Source organism: Vigna unguiculata, chromosome 10 (assembly GCF_004118075.2).
Source record: "Vigna unguiculata cultivar IT97K-499-35 chromosome 10, ASM411807v1, whole genome shotgun sequence".
NCBI classification, from domain to species: Eukaryota; Viridiplantae; Streptophyta; class Magnoliopsida; order Fabales; family Fabaceae; genus Vigna; species Vigna unguiculata.
The window spans coordinates 40626552-40647904 of NC_040288.1; the positions used below are offsets into that span (position 1 = coordinate 40626552).

The 21353-nt window shown below is 30.0% G+C and overlaps 3 protein-coding genes across 6 annotated transcripts; 1 reads left to right on the forward strand and 2 right to left on the reverse strand.

Moving 5' to 3' along the window:
* Nucleotides 1-5351: 5351 nt before the first annotated feature.
* Nucleotides 5352-7891, reverse strand: LOC114167071 (glycerol kinase). The gene is made up of 3 exons (XM_028052000.1): nucleotides 7222-7891; nucleotides 5875-6826; nucleotides 5352-5759 (listed from the first exon to the last, which is right to left on the reverse strand). Exons 1-3 carry the CDS (start codon nucleotides 7575-7577, stop codon nucleotides 5514-5516), a joined length of 1554 nt encoding a protein of 517 aa, XP_027907801.1. The 5' UTR covers nucleotides 7578-7891; the 3' UTR covers nucleotides 5352-5513.
* A 5717-nt stretch (nucleotides 7892-13608) lies between these two features.
* On the reverse strand, nucleotides 13609-16525 carry LOC114167197 (universal stress protein PHOS34-like). 4 transcript variants are annotated; one of them, XR_003600135.1, is made up of 3 exons: nucleotides 15659-16525; nucleotides 14302-14346; nucleotides 13609-14055 (listed from the first exon to the last, which is right to left on the reverse strand). XR_003600135.1 is itself a non-coding variant. In XM_028052205.1 (3 exons), the coding sequence occupies exons 1-2, from the start codon at nucleotides 16391-16393 to the stop codon at nucleotides 14339-14341; spliced, it is 717 nt and encodes a 238-aa protein (XP_027908006.1). In that variant the 5' UTR covers nucleotides 16394-16525; the 3' UTR covers nucleotides 13609-14055; nucleotides 14295-14338. The 4 variants fall into 4 exon arrangements, 2 of the variants coding, with proteins under 2 accessions (XP_027908006.1, XP_027908005.1); XR_003600136.1 differs by having other exon boundaries at nucleotides 14295-14346; XM_028052205.1 differs by having other exon boundaries at nucleotides 14295-14346; nucleotides 15685-16525.
* Nucleotides 16526-18076: 1551 nt separating this feature from the next.
* Nucleotides 18077-20936, forward strand: LOC114166136 (2-methoxy-6-polyprenyl-1,4-benzoquinol methylase, mitochondrial). Its single transcript, XM_028050806.1, has 8 exons — nucleotides 18077-18390; nucleotides 18480-18606; nucleotides 18698-18759; nucleotides 19400-19558; nucleotides 19646-19790; nucleotides 19905-19976; nucleotides 20404-20512; nucleotides 20615-20936. The coding sequence occupies exons 1-8, from the start codon at nucleotides 18294-18296 to the stop codon at nucleotides 20714-20716; spliced, it is 873 nt and encodes a 290-aa protein (XP_027906607.1). The 5' UTR covers nucleotides 18077-18293; the 3' UTR covers nucleotides 20717-20936.
* The last annotated feature ends 417 nt before the right edge of the window (nucleotides 20937-21353 follow it).

Here is a 21353-nt window from a genome sequence, read left to right on the forward strand (position 1 = left end):
AACAATAATAGATATAAGAGATTAGAAAGATGTTTAATTTAAACTGAATTCATTTACTTGGTGGTGAATATGAAGATGGTCCAAAGAGCAATGAATGAATGAATGCATGAATGATGATGAGTGATGGGGTCAGTTGAGCATTGAAACAAGAAACAAGAAACAAAAAGAAAGAGAGAAAGCAAAGCTATTTTTGCAGAGTCTGAGTTATGATCAGAATCTCAGCATGATGTGCCTCGTGATTCTCACTTTCTTCCACACTTTTTTTAGTATCACTAAACTATATATAGTGTAAAATAAGTAATTTCTGCTCTGAAATTCATCACTCTTCAAGAATCTATCAGTTTATTTCTGCATTATCAGCATAAAATTGTTTCATGAGAGAATTTAAATTTAAGTCAAACATCCTATTATTTTATTTTTAATTATTTAGAAATCGATATTTAAATGTTTTTTTTTATTTCACTTATCGAAGTGTCTTTTAAAATAATACTATAACTTACTCAATATCTTAAAGTGAACAACACCTAAATATATGGTGATCGATAATTATTTTATTATCAAATACCAATAAGAGATAAGACAATTTTATATTAAAAATATGATGCAAATTTTATTTTATAAGTCAGTTTTGTAGGATCGAATTAGACTTAAAACTTATTTCTTAACATGGTATTAAAGTTAAGTTAGAGTCTATTTTAGTGAACTTTCTTGAATATTTTGTTTCACCTTCTATCGAACCGCTAATGGATTATTTATTTTTAGATCCACGCATAAAATGTTTATACCTATATATCTCGATGTGAGGGAAATATGTTAAAAGTCTCACATCTACATATAAGATAATTGTATATTGTATAAGTGAAATACAAATTTCATTTTATAATTATATAAGTGAAATACAAATTTCATTTTATAATCAATTTTGTAGGATTGAATTAAATTATAAATTTTTTATGATATAAAAAAAATGAGAAGTGAAGGTTCGTTGATTTTGGATTGATACCAATTTGTTTGCTTTACTCTTGGATTGCTTTGCTGGATATGATTTGATTTTTCTGACTTATGACACTTTTTCACAGTTTTGGTTTCTTACCTTTGCAAAATCTTCACTTTTCCACCTTTGTTCTTTCTCGTTTTTCAACACTTCTTCCAAGTTTATGAACATCAATAAAAAAGGAAATTGAAAGTGTGTACAATGATAACCCATTATGGTAATAATAATACAAAAGAAAAAAGGGAGAATAAATGTCAATGATTTATATCATAGCTTTTGGCTAAAGAACAAAAACACGGCTCAATCCTTCCACGTACTTCTATTTTTCTTTTTCTTTTATTTTATAATATACTGATAATGAAATTTTTTTATCTTGACGATTTAATAGTTAAGAAATTAGTTAAATATATTTTTGGTATCTTAAATTTTATTGAATTTTGTAATTAGTTTATTTCAAAATTTTAGATCAATTTAGTAATTTATATTTCAAAATACGTAAATTTAATCATTTTAATCAAATTTTGTTAAGTTTATTTAAACATTTCAAACGTATTTCATGATAGTATTTGACTTAACATTAAAGCGAAAATGTGTCAAATAGTATAAACAACTCAAATACAATCTTGAAATACATACAAGACATCAAATAAATCTAACAAAATTGTATTAAAATGACTAAATTCACTTATTTTGATAGATGAATAACTAAATTGGTCCAAAATTTCTAAATGGACTAATTCCAAAATTCACTGAAAATTAAGAAACAAAAACATATTCAACCCTTAAGAGATGTAGTCGAACGTAAGAATAATATTAATGATGTTTTATACATTTCTTTTTATTTTTGTTATTTTAAGAATATAATTACGTGTTTAAGCAAAAAACTATTCTTTTCAATCAAACCAAAAAGGAATTTATTTTTATCTATGATAAATTTCTTTTTATTTATCTATTTTTTTATTTCTACCAACATGATATAACATAATTGTAAAAAGAAACTAAAACTCTTATTTTAATAAGCATGTTTTGGAGGGGGTAATAACTTTACAGGATATATACACTATAAATAAAATTTAATGCTTTAATAAAAAAAAAATATTAAAAACCATCGAAAATCATCGTACTATTACATTATTTTATGAGAAAAACTAGTTAATCAGAAGCATTAAAGTGTCGTTTTATATAAAGTGATGGCATTTTTGTTTAATAAAAAAATGTGATTTAGACTATACAACCTGAAGTATTGCTTAACTTCTTTTACAAGACTCATAAATAAAATAAAATAAAAACAATAAGACCGCACATCAACCTAATAATTCTTATTCAAACTTTGTTATATTATATATATTCGAATGCTTTTAGATAAGAAAATTGAATTTAAATTTTATATTTACATGTGTATAAAACAAGTGCTAATAAGCCCTCACATGTTTGTCAGTACTTTTTTATAATCTAATTATTAAATTTAGGTTGGGGACATGTTAAGTTTGTAAAGTTTTAAATGTTAAACGTTTATCAAGTGTGGATTGTAAGTTATTACTAAATAGAAGTTTATGCACTTAGTGCGTAAAAAAGAGATGAACTGAACTCGCCGTAAACATTTAAGCAATAAAAAGTTGTTTTTGTGAAAAATTCACCCTAATTTTGTATTCGTTGTGGGTTTCGACCAAACACCTTATTAGTGAATGCACGAGGTACTACTAGCTGCTTATCAAGAAAAAAAAAAAAGCAATACGGAATCACATGGACTAAATTTATAATAAGGTTAAACATGTTTTACGTAATTTAATTTTATGAATATTGGAATTAATTTTTCTTTAAATTTTAGATCAATTTAGTTTCTCGTATTTAGAAATACGTGGATTTAATCTTTTTATTTAGATTGAGCGTTTACCATTTGGTCACCAATTATTGGATCGAATGCTTACCATTTGACCAAAAGTTATAATTGTTAGTCAGAATGCAATTTATAATTTTTCTATTTAAGAGCATATGAGCCAAAACGTCATGATTCAATTGTAACTCGGTTCACCTAGCCTCTAGCACTGGACAATTGATGCCACCATTAACAATTTTAACTAAATCCAAATTTGGTTAAGTTTATTTGATGTTTCAGACGCGTTTTTCAACTAACATTGAAGCAAAAATATGTTAATTGACGAAAATAATTCAAATGTTATCATAAAATGTGTTTAAAACGTTAAATAAACTTAACAAATTTTGGTTAAAATGACTAAATTCACACATATCTAAAGTTTGAAGACTAAATTCACACATTTCTAAAGTTTGAAAACTAAATTTGACTAAAATTTTGAAGAGAGACTAATTTTAATTTTCACTGAGAATTAAAAAACCAAAAATATATTTAATCATTTATTATATATATATATATGACAATTTTTTTCTTGTTGAATTAATTTAATAAGATTGAGTTTGGTTTAAATTTCGTTATTTTAAATTTTGTTTTAGTTGGAATTTGAACCAAAGTAATGTTGAATTACAATAAAACAATGAATGAGGTTACATGATTAAGGAATCATATATTTATTACCTTTGGTCTAGATTTCATATATGTATTATAATAAATTATTATAATATAAATAAGTGTGAATGAATTCTTAAAGTTCATTTTTCAAAAAGAAAAAAAGTAGTATATTATTACTCCATTAGTTGATATTAGTAGTTATGCATAATTTATGTGAATATTGATGAAATTGACAAAACGAAGGGTTTGTTATTTTTTTTAGTCAAAAGGTGCACTTATAGAAAACCATCGTTTTCAATTTCAATGATAAGAGGCATATGTGGAAGACACTATCATTGCCAAATATAGAGTGCTATGTTAACTAACCATCACACTCTTATTTCAAATTACAAGTTTGCTAATTTTATTTTTAAAATCACATTAACAATAATTAACTTTTGTTAATTCACTAAACCCATAAATTAGAGTTTACCCTATAAATACCTTAAAATATATTGCTATAAATATGTGAAAGTGTTACTTTATCCAAAAAAAAAAGGATAAAAACAATGAGGAAAACTTAAAGTATTGAATTTCTGTACAAATATTAAATAAGAAGCTCCCATTAATTAATCTTTTCTTGTATATTAAAATAGAATAATACGTTTCAATTAAAGAAAATGCGAATGGGAAAGTTTAAAAAGAATAAAATAATAACCTATTTTTTTAATTTTAAAATATTTAAAAAGATGTTTAAAAAAATAGACTCGTTCACTTTAATTTATTTTTTGGGTGCATAAACAGGGCCAAGGCCCAACACAGGTTCTTCATCGTCGAAGGAAAAAAATGTGGAACTTGCTGCTTACGCTTTTACTTATATTTCTTTTGCTTACTTATATTTTTGGTACTAAATAATTTAGAAATTTTGCATATAGTTTCTAATAATTTTTTTATAACTTTTGATTCTTGAAAATTTTATATTTTATATTGGTCTCTTCCACTATAATATTTATATTGATATGATAAGTTATTATATAATAGAAGACACGAGTTATTATGATGAAAAACTAGAGATAAAAAAAAAGTTTAAAATATTTCAAAAAAAGTAAGAAAATAAATATAGCAATAGAATTAAAAAAAAAACCATTTCAACGATCAAATATCTATAAATAATTCAAGGACTAAAAATAAAAATTTGAAATTTTAAAAAAATCTTAAATATTATATTTAGAACAAAAATATAAGTGTACAAAAAGTATTTAACCAATTTACTCTTTCATTTAAATATATAACTTTGAGTGTGAGACTTTCATTTTAAATTCATCTTACATGTTTTTTCCTTCTCTATTTCAAGTGACTCTTGCTTGCTCTCATCATAAAAGTTTTCTCGTTCTGCATAATCTCCACACGACACATGACTTTTTTATTTTAATTTAATTTTTATTAAAACTATCATAAATATATTATATAGATTTTTTTATCTTTATCTAGCAATATCCGTGTCATTTATGTAATTTTTTTAAGTATATTAAATAATAATAAATAGATAGTTTTTTATGCTATAAGCATTTGAATTTATTCTTTATATAATATCATTGATATGTGGATGAAATTTCTTATTATCAAATACTCTGAGGTTAGTAACAGAATATGTATGATATATGATAGTCTAACAAACAATTTCGCAAATTTAGTTAATATTTGAAGCATGGTTGAGCATAAAAAAAAACTTAGATAGAGAAGAAATTTAAACCAATAAGAGAGTAAACTATTTTGTTTTGTCCTGTGTTCAGTGTTCATGAGGAAAGATAAAATGTCATGCTTTGATGCCACATTTGTTTTTTCTTTGTGAATTCTCAGACATCAATAGAAAACATTATTAAGAAACCACCATTCGTGTAATTCTTCTATTCTATTTCATTTCTCTTCTCCAAAATTCAAGAACAACATAGAAACGTAATGTCAAATTTATTTGATAATTAACACAATTATTCCCTCCAACTTATATAAGAGTAGTGAAGGACATTAAAAGAGAGGAACTTTAAAAAGACAAAATCAAAGAGCAAGATTAGCCAAGTCAAAAGTTTTACTAACAGCTTTGCACCAAGATTCAAATTTCTTTTTCCTTAGTTCCTCACTCATTAAGGGACGGAAAACTTTAGCATTCTTCATCTTTTCCTTGCAATTGAAAATATGTTCTTCTTTCCAAACCCCAATAGCCAACCCTGCAGCATATGCTGCTCCAAGTGCTGTTGTCTCTATGTCAACAGGTCTAACCACTGACCTTCCCAACAAATCTGCCTGTACAACAAACATCATTATTATTCACAAAAACACTATCACTTATGTACTAAACAACAACAAAGCATTCAACACCAACACTAAATCATATAATGTTATTGTTATTAGCACAAACCTGAATCTGCATCAAGAGGTTGTTAATAGTTGCACCACCATCCACTCTGAGCAACGATTCCTCTTTGGAATCTAGTGTTGAGTCTTTATGCATTGAATCCAAGACCTCTTTCACTTGGAAACACATGCTCTCAAGCACCGCTCGAGCAATGTGAGCTTTGTTCGTAAGCCTTGTCATTCCAACAATAACACCTCGAGCATCTTCACGCCACCATGGAGCAAACAATCCACTAAAAGCAGGAACAAAGTAAATCCCACCAGTGTTTTCAACCTCTGACGCCAGTTCCTCTATCTCCGAAGCACTCGAAATGAGGCCAAGACCGTCTCTAAGCCACTGCACTGCAGCTCCAGCAATGGCAACCGATCCTTCCAATGCATAATTGGTTGGTGCATTTGGGCCAAGCTTGAAGGCCAAAGTGGTTAGAAGACCGTGTGTTGATTTAACTATCCCTTCACCAGTGTTCAGCAATATAAAAGCACCTGTGCCATAAGTGCTCTTAGCCTCCCCCTTATGGCATGATTGTCCTAACATCGCAGCATGTTGATCCCCTAAACATCCAGCAATAGGGATACCAGCAATTGGCCATCCAGCACCAATCTCTCCTATAACTTCAGAATTACTAACAATTTTAGGCAGAATCTCAGCAGGAATTTTAAGAGTTTTTAGGATAGTTTCGTCCCACTGCAGGGTTTTCAGATTCATGAACATTGTCCGAGATGCGTTTGAAACATCAGTAACATGCAATCCACCCTTTACCCCACCAGTCAAATTCCATATCAACCAAGTATCTATAGTTCCAAACAACGCATCCTTTTTCTCTATAGCCTCCTTCACAGCACTCACATTCTCCATCAGCCACAGTAACTTCACTGCACTGAAGTATGTGCTAATAGGCAAGCCACACCTCTCCACAAAATGGTTTCTACCTCCAGATAACTCATTTTCCAGTCTCCTGTTTCAAAAATCAAATCAAATCTAGTCCATGAGACCGTGATTAATAACAAAACAACAGCACAAGAAAGATGAAAAACTACCCCCACCAAAGTATTAGTAAATGATTTGAGACTCTTGAGCAGTTCATACAAGTATACTATTATACACAAGCATTTCCTTCTGTTTCAATCCATGTTTGATCATATTTGAGATAAATTAAAGTGATTTTCAATTTTTTCATGCGACACACCAATGTTTGGTTCCCCTTTGAAAAATTGATTACAGTGCAAAATGAATTTCAAACAGTTCATATTCCAAACAGACGGATCCAGAATCACGTAAAATTATCAGGGAAAAAAAATTTAAAATTTAGAAGCGAATCGTGGTTTAATCCATAGAACAAGAAAATAGGACCTGCAAATGGAAGAAGTGCGAGCATCCATCCAAACGATGGCGTTGTAGAAAGGGAGACCGGTGGATTTGCTCCAAACGAGAGCGGTTTCTCTCTGATTGGTGAGACCGATGGCCTTGAGGCCCTTGTCGACGTTGAAGCCATCGGCGGTGGCCTTGTCGACGGCTTTGGCCACGCACACCTTCACGCTCTCCAGGATCTCCATCGGGTCATGCTCGACCCACCCGGGTTGCGGGTAGAACTGCGTGAACTCCACGTGGTGGATTCCGATGGCTTTACTCGATCCGTCGTAGATTATGAACCTGCTGCTGGTCGTACCTTGGTCGATGGCGCCAATGAACACATCCTCGGACGACATCGTTTTCGATGTTGTCGATGCTTATCAACTTAGAAGAAGAACACAACACAACACAACACAAAAACCTTTGTCACTGCCAAACAAAAGAAAACAAATGAAATCAAATGCCTCTGCGTTTGTTTGGTTTGATTAATTTATGAGAGTTGACCCGAACGCCACGGGTTCCTCGGAAAGCTGGTCCTTGTTTTTAGAAAATTGGATCGTTGATTTCAGAGTTTATCCCAATCTGCTATTATCCTATTTGTTACACCAACCATTTTTCCGCATTAAAGGAAAAAATCGAGAAGATCCATGGATTCAAACAACATCAAGATATGGATTATGTTATGTTCAATCGGTTATAACTAGAAAGGTAAGAAAAAATTAAATATATTTATATAATATTAATACCTTTTAAAAGACTAATTAGGATATGATTATGTACTTTGACACTATGTGTGTATACATATAATGTTTCTATTTTACTTTATAATATTATTTTAGTTATTTATTTTATTAAAATATATAAATATTAATAACGTAATTAATTGTAATGTTTGTACTTGGTATACGTATTTTTTTTATTTTATTTTCTAAAAACTTTTTTAGATTAAAATAATTATTTTATCAATTGATTCTTTAATTGACGGAAAAAATAAACTAAGACATCAAATTCATGATATAAAGAATTTTAATACCTATTGAGAATAAATATATGGAGATAAAATGTTGAATAATTTATACTCTTAAAGTCAAATCAACACAATAATCTATTTCACAAAATACACAACTTTCAACCACACCTTCAATAATATTTCTTCCAAGCATATTTGAAATTATAAATAATTTTCATGAACTCAATAAAAATTAAAAAAAAAAAGTTTGAACTCTTAGGAAAAAAGTGAAAAATTATTTACATATTAATCCTAAATTCTTCTAAAAATGTCATGTTTTTAGTGATGGTTAATATGAGCTCCATATTATTACTTTTCAATTGGAGATATTTTGCTAAAGGATTAAATTGTTTAATTTTAGTCAAATACATTTACAATGATATAATTACATGGATCGAATTACAAATAATTTAACTTTATATATATAATGATCGTAATTTATACACGGTGAATGCATGCATATTTAACTCGTAATATGTAATAATAACACTATTTCGCGAATGCTTTTTTTCTTTTCAAAATTATTCTATTTAAAATGTATTTCTTAAAATAATATCAATGATTATTTTATAAGGTTAATAAGGTTTAAAATCTAATTATTAATTTTTTTTAGATAAATTAAAAATTATTTTTAATTCTATAAATTTTAATTACAGAATTTAATGTTGAAACAAAACTATTTGTTCAAGCTAACATTACAACATAAATCATTAAAACTGAAATTTGTTAATTTATAGCCTTGCATGATAGAATTAAATAATTAAAACTTAAACTTTTTAGTTTATAATATTGAATTATAGAATTAACAAATTAACAAAATTACATCCAAAATAATTATAACTAACCATGTGGTGTGAGTTTAGAATAATAATAATGGATAGTTTGATGCTTTAGTGCATACTTACTTACTTCTCTTATCACTAAACAAAATTTTTAAAAAAAAATAAAAAAATTAAATGTCAAATGAAAAGTACGTGTTTGAAATATAAATAAATTAATATTAGTTGTGGATTAGTCATAGTGTACTGTATTAGTTGACTCATAAATTTCAACAGTTGTTGTTGACTTTCTTACCTATCTTTAAAATAAAATCTAGACAAAACTTTTATTTCACAAATTAATATTAATTTAATAGATATGCATGAAAGTAAATACATAATTTAAAAAACAATAATAAAATGTTAATAATTAATCATTAAAAATGGAAAACATTAAGGTGAATGTCAATATTCAATAATTCCTTCACACATTAAATAAAAACAAATAAATGTGTATTTTAAACAAATAATTATATTTTAAAGTATATTTGGAAAATTATATATCTAATGTGCATGTGAATTGTTAAGGTATAGTAGTTGGGAATTAAATGGTGTGTGGGTGTTGGATACTTATTAGCTTTTGGAATTAGTTGGGAAACACATGAATTAGTGTGAGTTTAGTTGAACTTCTTTCACGTCTTTGAATTCATTTTCTTATATATATATATATATATATATATATCAACTACTTTTTTTTTTCCTCTTTCTCTTGTTTAAGGAAAGTTTTTTCTTGATAGATATCGGTTAAAAATAAATAATACGTATTTAATTTTATAAGAATTTATAGTTAATTGTGAAATTAAATAAATTTTATCATAAAAATATTAATGCAAATTTGTTTTATTTAGAAGAAAATATATTTATAAATATTGTATCACTATGTTTAATATTTTATTTGATACACACTAATAAAAAATTAAAAAATAATAAAATAATTATGTTTTAATATTATTAAAAATTAAAATATAATTAAACATACAAAAATATAAATTAATGGAAAAATCAACAAAAAATAATGCTAAATATTTAAAAAGTAAAAAAATGAAATATGAATTAAATGATAAAATAACTATATTTTAATGTTGTTAGAAAATTTAACAAGATATTTTATTTTTCATAAATTAAAGACATTACCTTTCAAACATTTCAAGTCTCCACATTTTAATTTTCATTAATAGACTCTTTAAGTAATAGAAAGATATTTTTTCTTGCTTTGTAACAGACGACCGTGATTATTTTTGTAAGAGATATATTATTTAAAAATTTTAAAGAGTATTTTTCTCTTTATAAAATTTTTTATATGAATTTATAATATAATTAATTAATAAGTTAATTATTCCAGTTTTTAATGATAAAATCAGTTATCATTAGTTATTCCTTAACCAAAGACTTTAAAGCATTGGTTAACATTTTTTTTATTAATGGAACAAAGGATTTTTGTAGAACAAATTAGTAAACTATATTTTAATAATAACGATGATGATTTTAAAAAACATATAAATTATAATTTGTTATTAGCTGCTTAACTTGCATTATAAAAGAAGTTAAGTTTAGGTACATAATTTGGAGGAAAATATAATGTTAACCTGATATATACATAAATAAATTAATAAAAACATAAAAGATTAAAAAATTGATAAAATGCTAATAAAAATTGAAAATGTTAAGCGACTTATTAATTTTAATTTAGTAAACAAATCAGAACAGTGATTTGATAATCTCTTAACATAATATAAAAATGTATGATATTTTAAAAATAATTATTTTATTTTAGCATATATTTAGGAATTCATTTAATTGTTATAAATGGAATCACAAACGTTAAATGTTAAAAAAGTCAGATAATAGTTTTTTATTTTTCAAAATAATGAAGTTTTTAAAAGTTGATATTTTAGTTGTTATAATATTTTGTATGAAAATACATAGATTAGATTTGGGAACAAATAATTCTTTTTTCTATTCTTGAGTTTTTATATTCAGTTACATCTAATAAGATTGTACTTAGAATTACTGCAAATTCGAACTCTATGCCGAGTTAAATATAATTAATAAAACCAAGTTATTAAAAATTCGAATTCTGCGTTGAAGTTATTTTTAAGAAGTAATATTAGAAGATTGAACTTCTATGTCCAATTATATTTAACAACCTTGAAATTTAATTACCACAAACTAAAGTATTTTTTTTGCTGGGTTGTCAGAAATTTAAGTTGTTTTTCAAGTAATTTCTAATGAGTTTAAAGTTCACTTATTAAAAGTTTGAGTTTGGTGTAATGATTTAAATATATATATATATATATATATATATATATATATATTGAAGTACTTTTGGATATTTAAACTTAGGAAGAAAAAAGGTTAAGCTCCCAAATAACATATTTTACTAGGAATATGAATTTATATTTAAAATATAATTCAAGTATTTTCTAAATATTTTGTTAGAAAATATAGAGAAAATAAACTAAAGGAATATATATATATATATATATATATATATATATATATATATATATTATGTTTTTATTCACATAAATAACAAGAGTAGTTATGATTCTATAATGTTATTTGTAGAAACAATTTATTGTCAAAAGAAGATTATTTACTATACCTTATTTGTATTATGTAGATTGTTTTTCATGTCTACTTCATCTCCATAATCTATTGAAGACATTTCATTTACTAAATTAAATGCTAACATCTCACTGCTTTCTTCATTTATTAAAAGAATTATCTTTCATGCATAATGTAATTGGCAATATGGTTGAACAAAAAATATATTTTTCTTGATTGATTGAATTAATTTAAGATCTATTTTTTTAATTCAATTCATTTAAGATCCATTTAATTGAATATGAATTTCAAAATATAATCTACATTTTATATATTTGATGGACTGGATATCCATAATCTAAATCCAGATTTTAAAATATAAATAATCCAAAAAATTCAATCAAAATTTTCAATCTAAACTATTAGTTGAGTTAGGCATAAGCTAGCCCAACTTTAGGCCTTATTCGATTAAGTTGGTGCGACCCAAATATGACCGTATTTAATCGAATTCAATCGAGTCAGTTCTGATTGAAATTTGGTCCATTGAGGCTTGGACCAAATATGGTTGTAGGTCGAGTCGACCTCAACCCAAATTTGACCACCTTGGGCTGAGTTGGCCCCACACAAAATTTGGTCAAATTCAATTGAAACGACCCTAACAGAAATTTGGCAGAGTCGACCTTGACCCAAATTTGGTAATATTCAACCGAGTCGACACCAGACAAAATTTGACTATTTTGGCCAAGCCAGTCGGCGCCGCAATTTGGGAGTATTCAGCTAAGTTTGTCCCGTTCAAAATTTGGCCGAGTCAACTCCACACAAAATTTGACAATACCAAAAAATCATAACTATAATATCTTAATAAGACGACAGTAAAGAAACTGAAGTTGTCTACCTTAAATTCCATGTTCTCAAGAAATAAAAAACTTTGTCATATTTGTTTTCTCTTCTTTCAAAATTAAACTATTAAATTTATATCATTATATTATTAAAAGTTCTTACTAGAATAAGTTATAAATTATACCATTCATCAAAAATATAGTTTAAACTTAACCTATTGAAGAAAGTATGAGTATGCTTAGAAGAAGAAAGAACATAGATAAAAACATGGCTATTATTTCTTGCAAAGAACCAAACGGCTAACCTAGTACCTCAAGGTGAGTATTATTTAGAAGGTCCTTCTCAATCATCATCTACTATTCCCATTATCATTCCCAAAGGCAACTAAGGATATACTCAAATCTATGGATATACTCAAATCTATGGACCTGGACCTGACTAAAGTGATATTTTTTCTTTGATAAAATGACTATTCTCATACTCTTTCTTGCAATGGCATTCATTCGTCATTGGCTTCTTCATCACTTGACATTACAAATGCAACAATCTAGAAAATGAACTCTACATAGAACAACCTCCTAAGTTTATTGCTTAACGAGAGTCTAGTTGGATTTGTAAGTTACACCACTTTTTTTATAGTCTCAAGCAATCTTTACAGACTTGATTTGAAATATTCAATTACATTTATCAATCTTTCATGCTAAAACACAACTAGACAAACCACAAAGTTTTGTATTGTCATACCTCCCATGAAAAATGTGTATACATAATAGTGTATGTTAAAATCTTTTAATTAAAGAAGTATTTATACAATCATTGATCTTAAAAATCTCAAATATTTTTTAGAAATAGAAGTAGCTCAATCATAAAAAGGATTGATAATTTCTCAAAAAAATTAATATTCTTAACATCTTAATAGAAACAAGTATGTTGATTGTAAATCAATAAATTGTCCCATGGATCCAAATCAAAAATTAAAGACAAAACGAGGAGAAACTATTTATGATCTAGAAAGATATAAAAGAATAATCGGAAAACTTAGATATCTCACTGTTACTTTTTGTTGAGTCAACTGATGCAAAAATAATTCCAATTAATTACATTTTTGAAACTCAGGTGTATTTTATACTAGCAAATGTTAATGGTTGATTGATCAACACGCCTAAACTCTCATTCACCAATTCTAATTTATTTCTTTAATGTTATACACTCAGAAAAATAAAACTCAATCCGTTATCAACATTATTTTACCTCAATTCATATGTCTAACAAGGAGTAAACCTGTTGACATGCCCAAAAGAAAAGAGTCATGGTTCCATCAACATAGCTCTATAAAATTATCTAAACAAGTGCTCAAATAACGATAATCCGATTTCCCACAGCATACAGAATGGGAAAATAACTCCAAAAGCAGTCACAGGCAAACTTGTACATCTATGTGAAAGTATATACCACTTCGGAACAAAAAACTTTATTCCAAAGCCTAAAGGATCCCAGATCAAGCCATACAAAATCACCCATAATCTTTCCACAGGAAATGCTCAAAATACAACCTGACAGGAAGAGAAAGAGAGCACTCTACAACCATTTCCACCTATATCCCTTCGGATCAGAAACATTCTGTAATCCAGTGAAAAACAATATCACAAGGGCGGAATTAAGATGCATGATATTTATGACGATAGTCCATATGAAAGTTTAAACAAAAAACAGTATCAAAAGTTGTTAACAACAAGCACTTTGGGCCTAAACAAAATGAACAAAGGAAAGAATAATGCGCTTAACCCCATCCCATGACAATTATAAAACAAAATTATTTTGCATCCAAATGCACAAAGTAGGGACAAAAAGAAGCTAACCGCATACCTTCAGAGACACGGATGAAGTGATGAGTTGTCTCCAACTAATCCTCTGCCCAAAGCACCAACAAATATGAAGTTAATTTTCAATTTCACAAACAGCATAAATCAATTGCAAGTCAATGAAGAAAACCAAATATCAACAATCAAACATAGTGAAATCAAGTGCAGATGTGACTATTTAAAATAAGTGGAACATACAAATCATGATGATCTGTTAGAAGACTTCATAATAACCAAAGCATACTTAAAATGATTTTTTAATAGAAATAAATCAACAGAATCAACATTCAACCTTAAAATGATTTTTTAATAGAAATAAATCAACAGAATCAACATTCAACCCCAGAAGTACATTAAATATTCATATTAATAGAAACTACCTAGTTTTCATCCTGAGTTTATTTATTGCATATGCATTACGAACTCCCATTTACTCCAAATCCAGAACAAGAACATGTTTATCAAGCATGTAGTATGAATGGTAACTTAACAAGCATGTACACACAGCAGAAACAAAACAAAAATAGGGACAACAGAAGGCAGGACTCTTCTTATACCTTATTACCTCCTACACTTGCCACGAAATAGGAGTAATGCAATTCTAGTGTAAAATGCCTCCGTGGCAAACCCATAGATTTATGGAATACCTAGTCAATCAATTCACAATCAAAACCCATAGAGCCTAAAGAACTCATACTAGAAACATGGCCAAGAAGTCTTTACTTTAAATGCAACAACTCAAAAAAGTGTTGCACTAGCTACAACATTCAAGAGGAAGAAAAAGCAGTAACCCGAAAAGCCCATACGAGTGTTTGTTGATGTGAAAAGAGATTATGTTTGGGTCAAGTTGTTTCAAGTTTTCCTGCTTATAGTAAAGACTTCAATTCAAGGCCATGTCATCTCCTTAGGCTCTATATTTTAAAAAACTTGAGCTTGTGGTTGTGAACAGTCTAGTATGACACATTGTTTGGATGCGGAAATACCAACACTTTTGCTCTCTATGTGTATCCTTATACCAACATGACCTATGAGTGGTATTTGGCAACAGTTTTGCTCTCTATGTCTATCGTTAGGATGACATGACCTATGAATCAAGCAACACTTCCATGAATAAAGAAATGGGGCAGTTAAGATAAGAGATAAGGGATTAAACAATAGGGACTGGGAGAAGAAAAGAAACCAGATTACAAAACACAGCTCCATAAGACTATAGTGAATGCTTATGTCATTAGGCTCTTCAACTTTTTGCTACAAAAGCCAACATATCCCAAAATTTCAAACAAATTTCAACCCAACCACAGTAGTTAATTAATGTATTCAAAAGACAAAACGCAGTTTGAAGCCGTGAAGATAAACTCAACTAATGAAGAAGCTGAAAGCCCCTAACCTTTCTTGTGGGGCTCATCCACCTCCTTCACCGCCACAACCGCCTCAGCCGTCGCAGCAACATCATCAGGATAACGCACAACAACCACAGGACAAACACAGTGATGCACACAGTAATCACTCACACTCCCGAGCCTCCCATCGCTCCCGCGCCTCACAGCACCAAACCCGCGGCTCCCCATGATGACCGCGCTCAGCCCGAGCCTCTCCACCTCCAGACACAGTCTCTCCTTCATGTCGTGGTCCTTCACGATGTGGATCTTGTACGGAATCTGCACTTCCCTTAACGGTTTGGCGAGATCCGCGGCCTTCGACGCCGTGAACGCGTCGAAGTCGTCCTCGAGTTTGCGCTTGGTGCTGTGGTCGTTGTTGTTGACGGCGTTGACGGCCTCCTCGTCGGAATTCGGGTCGGTGTTTATGGAGAGGTCGATAGAGCCCCAGTCGGCGCCAAAGAGGACGTTGGTAGGGCTGACGTGGAGCAGGATCACGGCGTCACCGGGGCGGATGTAGTGCTGCACGGCCCAGCGCACCGCGTAGGCACTCTCGTCGGAGAGGTCCACGGCCACGCCGATTTTACGGCGCGCGCCAGCGGTGGGCGTGGGGGTGGCGGCCGCAGGGGAGGGGTGTCGGGGGGAAGAGGGATGGTGGATTTTGATTTGGGGCAGCTGCGGGTCGGAATCCAGTGCGGGAGGGTTCAGGTAAGGCTGCATTTTTTTCAAGGTTCTAAAGATTTTTGGTATGTTTAGCTCAGTTAGTGAGAGAGGGAGTGAAGAAAACAATTTGAAGCACCGTGTTTGTGTTTTTTGTGTAGGGAGATTTGAAGTGACGGAGTTTGTGTTATAAATATATAGAAGGGACTACGAGTTGGACTTCGGGTTATATCCAAGGCGTTTAATATACTTTTTATATTTTAAAATTTTAATTTTATTCTGAATTATAAAATAAAAAATATTTACAATTTAAAATATAGTCTTAAATACTTTTTTCGTCTTCATTTTCGTAGTATTTATTGTGGATAATCATAATCTTGACAGAATTTTTAAAATGGTTCTCATTTTTACGGAATGTTTAAAATGTTTTTCATTTTTGCAATTTGTGTGTTTTATTTGATATGTAATGTCGTTTAAATCAGTAACGGATCATTGCTGTTTGTATTACGTGTTGCATTGGGGTGTGTTACGTGTACAGTACAGGTCAAATATAGTAATTTAGAAACCATGCAGAACATCACAACAATCCAAGCACAAACAAACCCCAATACCGAATTACGAACACCCTAACCCATGAGCAAACACAACTCAGAAAACCTTAAACTCACTTACTTGGTTGATGATGATTAACTGTAAAATTGAAATGTAAAATTGAAATGGAAATGAAGAGCGCGACTGCAATCCAATGATGAAATGACAAATATTATCTGCTTCCTCTGCAAATCCGAGCTCAAGCAAGACGAAGATGAAGAAATCGCCTCCAACTATGAAGAGCGTGATTGCAATCCAATTCAAGCCCTATTTGCAAAATTTCCTTCAAAAACAAAACACGAATTGCAAGAATGAGGACTATTTTAAACATTCGGTAGAAATGAAGACCATTTTACATATTCTGTCAAAATGATGACCATCAGCAACAAATACTACGAAAATAAGGACAAAAGAGATATTTAAGCCTAAAATATAAAATTAAATTATAAAGACGAAGATGAAGAAATCGCCTCCAACTATGAAGAGCGTGATTGCAATCCAATTCAAGCCCTATTTGCAAAATTTCCTTCAAAAACAAAACATGAATTGCAAGAATGATGATTATTTTAAACATTCGGTAGAAATGAAGACCATTTTACATATTCTGTCAAAATGAGGATCATCAGCAACAAACACTACGAAAATGAGGACAAAAGAGATATTTAAGCCTAAAATATAAAATTAAATTATAAATTATATAATTTAAAATATATTTTTTATATAATTATACAATTTAGAATACCTAAAAAAAATACTTCAAACACCTTTTATTATTGCACCACCACCACTAATGCAGAAAAAAATAAAAACTCATTTAGGAAAGTTTTTTTCGAAAAATATTTCATATATTCTGGAAAACTTTTTCTATATTTATACCACATATGAATATTCCAAAAAAAACTGCAAAGACATTTTATGAGTTTTAGAAAGTTATTTTCAAAAAAATATTACGAAAAATCATTCCGAAACACATTTTATGTATTCTGAAGATTACATTCTAAAAATTTTATTTAGAAATTTTGGAAAACTTGTTAATTTGAGGGGGTGAACGAAGAAATTGAGAGGTGCAGGAAGTAAAATCCTAAAAACACCCATAAGAAATCTGTGTGGGCTGGCCCATGTATGCATGGAGAAAGCGGTTCAAACCCAATAGAGATCGGATGCGACGGTTCTGGCGGTTGTCCTCGTCTCAGCCTCGCGTGTTGTTTCTATGCTCTTTCATCTTTCTCTGAATCTCCTTGTCCAACCTTCCATAGCATTCAAAAAGAACAATTATCACGATTAGATTCATGCAATTAGCCGATTAACCAATCATTAGTTCTTATTGTTGTGGTGATTCCATTTTCGCTCCCTTTCGGCGCCAGAAACCATGGCTTTGGGATCGGTGTCTCGACGGTTGGGGACTAAACTCTTCCCTGCGTTATCTTCCACTCCAAGGCTATTACATTCTCACGCCACCAGTTTTGGTTGGTTTACATTCTCTACTATCCTCCGCAATCAAATTTTAATTCTCAATTAAAAAGTGAAAAAAAATGATGTTATGGCACATTTTCAGGGTTTAAACATGTAAACGAAGAAGATAAGGCTCGCATGGTTGGTGATGTCTTCACGAGCGTGGCTTCGAGCTACGATTTCATGAATGACTTAATGAGTGTTGGATTGCACAGATTGTGGAAGGATAGGTTTATATTACATTTTGATTTCTATAATTAATAATAATTTCAAGCATATCTCAATTGCTATTGGACTTATTTGTGATTATTTTCTGCTCAGGTTAGTTTCCAAGTTGAATCCGTTTCCTGGAATGAAGCATCTTGACGTGGCTGGTGGCACAGGTCTGTCGCGCTATCACTGTATTTTTAAACTGTTTTCTTGGCGTTGGCTTGAGAAGATTGCAATGAGAATTAAATTGACGTGAAAAAAAAAAAAATGTTAAAGTTTTGGATTTGGTTCTGGAGCTTAATCTGTCAAGTGAATGAAATAAATGAAGGAATTCTGAATTGGTTAGTGGGAGAGGTTTTAGTTCACCAACTACTTGATCAAACATATTGTCTGTGTTCCAATTTTGCTGATTCATCTAGCTATTTTTTTTTTTGTGCTGTTGCATGTTCAAGTACTCAGAGCATAAGAAGAGATTGTTTTGATTTGTTTCTATAATACTTAATTATTTGTTACTGGGTACAAGTCATAAAGTAAATATATGTATGTGCTTCATATGATGGTATTTTAACTTTTTGAACAGTTAGTGTTTGCTTCATATGGTGGTATTTTAACTTTTTGAACAGTATTTATGTGCTCCATATGTGTTTAAGGCTGTTTTAAGGAATGTAGTTGTAAGATGTTTCTGTATTTATTTAACATAAACTTTGCTTCTTCTCAATAAAATTCTCAGGAGTTGAAGTGATATTGCTGTTCATGCGATTCTTAAAAGTTTTAAGGGTTTTTGTATCAAGCTTAAAGTTATTGATTTTACAGGGGATGTTGCTTTTAGAATCTTGGAGAGCATAAACAAAGTTAAACTGAGAGGACTTCAAGGTGTTTTTCAAGATACTTTAGAGGCAGAAACTCAGATTTATGTATGTGACATTAACCCTAAGATGTTAAATGTTGGCAGACAGCGTGCCTTGGAGAAGGGTAAATGAGTATGCCTTAAACTGTCAATGATTGGTTTAATGTATCTTCATTTGCTAGGAATGAATATTTTTGTGCTTATTATAATAGGTTTTGGAGAAGATGGTTCCCTTGTATGGGTGGAGGGAAATGCTGAAAGCTTAAGTTTCCAAAATGATTCAATGGATGGTTATACTATTGCATTTGGGATAAGAAATGTCACACACATAGAGAAAGTACTCAGTGAAGCTCATAGGTAGGTTTGCACTTTTTAAATAATTTGCTATAACTTGTATGCTCCGTGATGGCAATCAATTAAAACGTATGAGGAATCATCAATATACTTATTATTTCTTTTTTTCTTTAACAGGGTATTGAAACCAGGAGGAAGGTTCCTTTGCCTTGAACTTAGCCACGTTGCTATTCCTATATTTAAAGATTTGTAAGTATCATTTACAAGATTGATGAGTATTTGTGGGTTGACATATGATAAGGAAAAATGGGAATGACGATATACGTTTCTACTCACGTTTGAGAAAGAAAATATAACATGGAAAATTCGAATTTGGATATTATGCTGGGTTTTTCCTGTGCCGTTCTTCTGTGGTGTCTATTAAAAAGTTTTTAAGCACCAACATCAGTAGGCACAACAGAAGATAACATAATCTGAACCAGAAAATTCTGGAAACCCCTTTGAGATAGATATGAATAGATGATGGGATGAAGTGATAGTCCTCAAAATACAGGCATTCCCTGCCAACCAAATGTAACTATACTCCATAAACTGGCCACTATTATAGAATCACGGCCTCCTTTTGTACTCAAAGTCAACTTTCAGCTTGATGTTACTCATCTTCTTCTGCATGTAGGTATGATTATTATTCTTTCTCAGTTATTCCATACATGGGCGAACTGGTTGCTGGTGATCGAGAATCCTATCAGTACTTAGTTGAGAGTATCAGGCGTTTCCCCTCACAGGTTATCACACTTTCCACTATTGATAACTGTTTTTTACTGTTCATAATTCTACTCGTGTTTTCTTATTGTGTTAACGAATGTGTTGTAATTGATGAATTCCAGGAAAAATTTGCTTCTATGATAGCCGATGCTGGGTTCCAGAAAGTAGAGTATGAAAATCTAGTCGGAGGAGTGGTTGCTATCCATTCAGGGCTAAAAATCTGATATCCTTACGAACCTTGCTCTCTATTATTATATCCAATAATTCATGAATTCAGATTAAAGATCAAACGTGATGTTATCTATTAGAACTCGTAGAGAAGATTTGTACTGTTAGAATGTGTACTGTAATTTCCACCGGATGGCGCTTTCAATTCTTTTACTGTAAACATATTTAATTTTTTTCCAAAATAATAAATTGTTTCATACCGAAGTTGAATTCATCACTTCCATTGTTAGTAGTAGAATTCGATAACCTTTTTTATCTAAATTATTTTTTCAATTATGAATTCATGCTAAACTTTTCAATAAAATTAAATATGCGAAACTTTAATTAAAATCTCATTGACCAGTGGATTTTAAAAATTTCAATATGAAATCAATTACGCACTGAAGTGTTGTTTTAAGAGAATTCCGTCAATTATACACTTTTAAATTTGTTGGATTGATTCGTGCAATAGCGTAAAGGATGAATGGTTAAGTAGGATGGAAGTAGAAACAAACAAGTGATGCCATGATTGTTGATTAATAAATGGAGGCATAAATTAATTTAATGAATAAAAAATAAACGAAGATATATTAAACCAATGGTTATGTTAAGTAGCGTGATGAACGAATTGAACGAGCATCATTGCGTGCACAC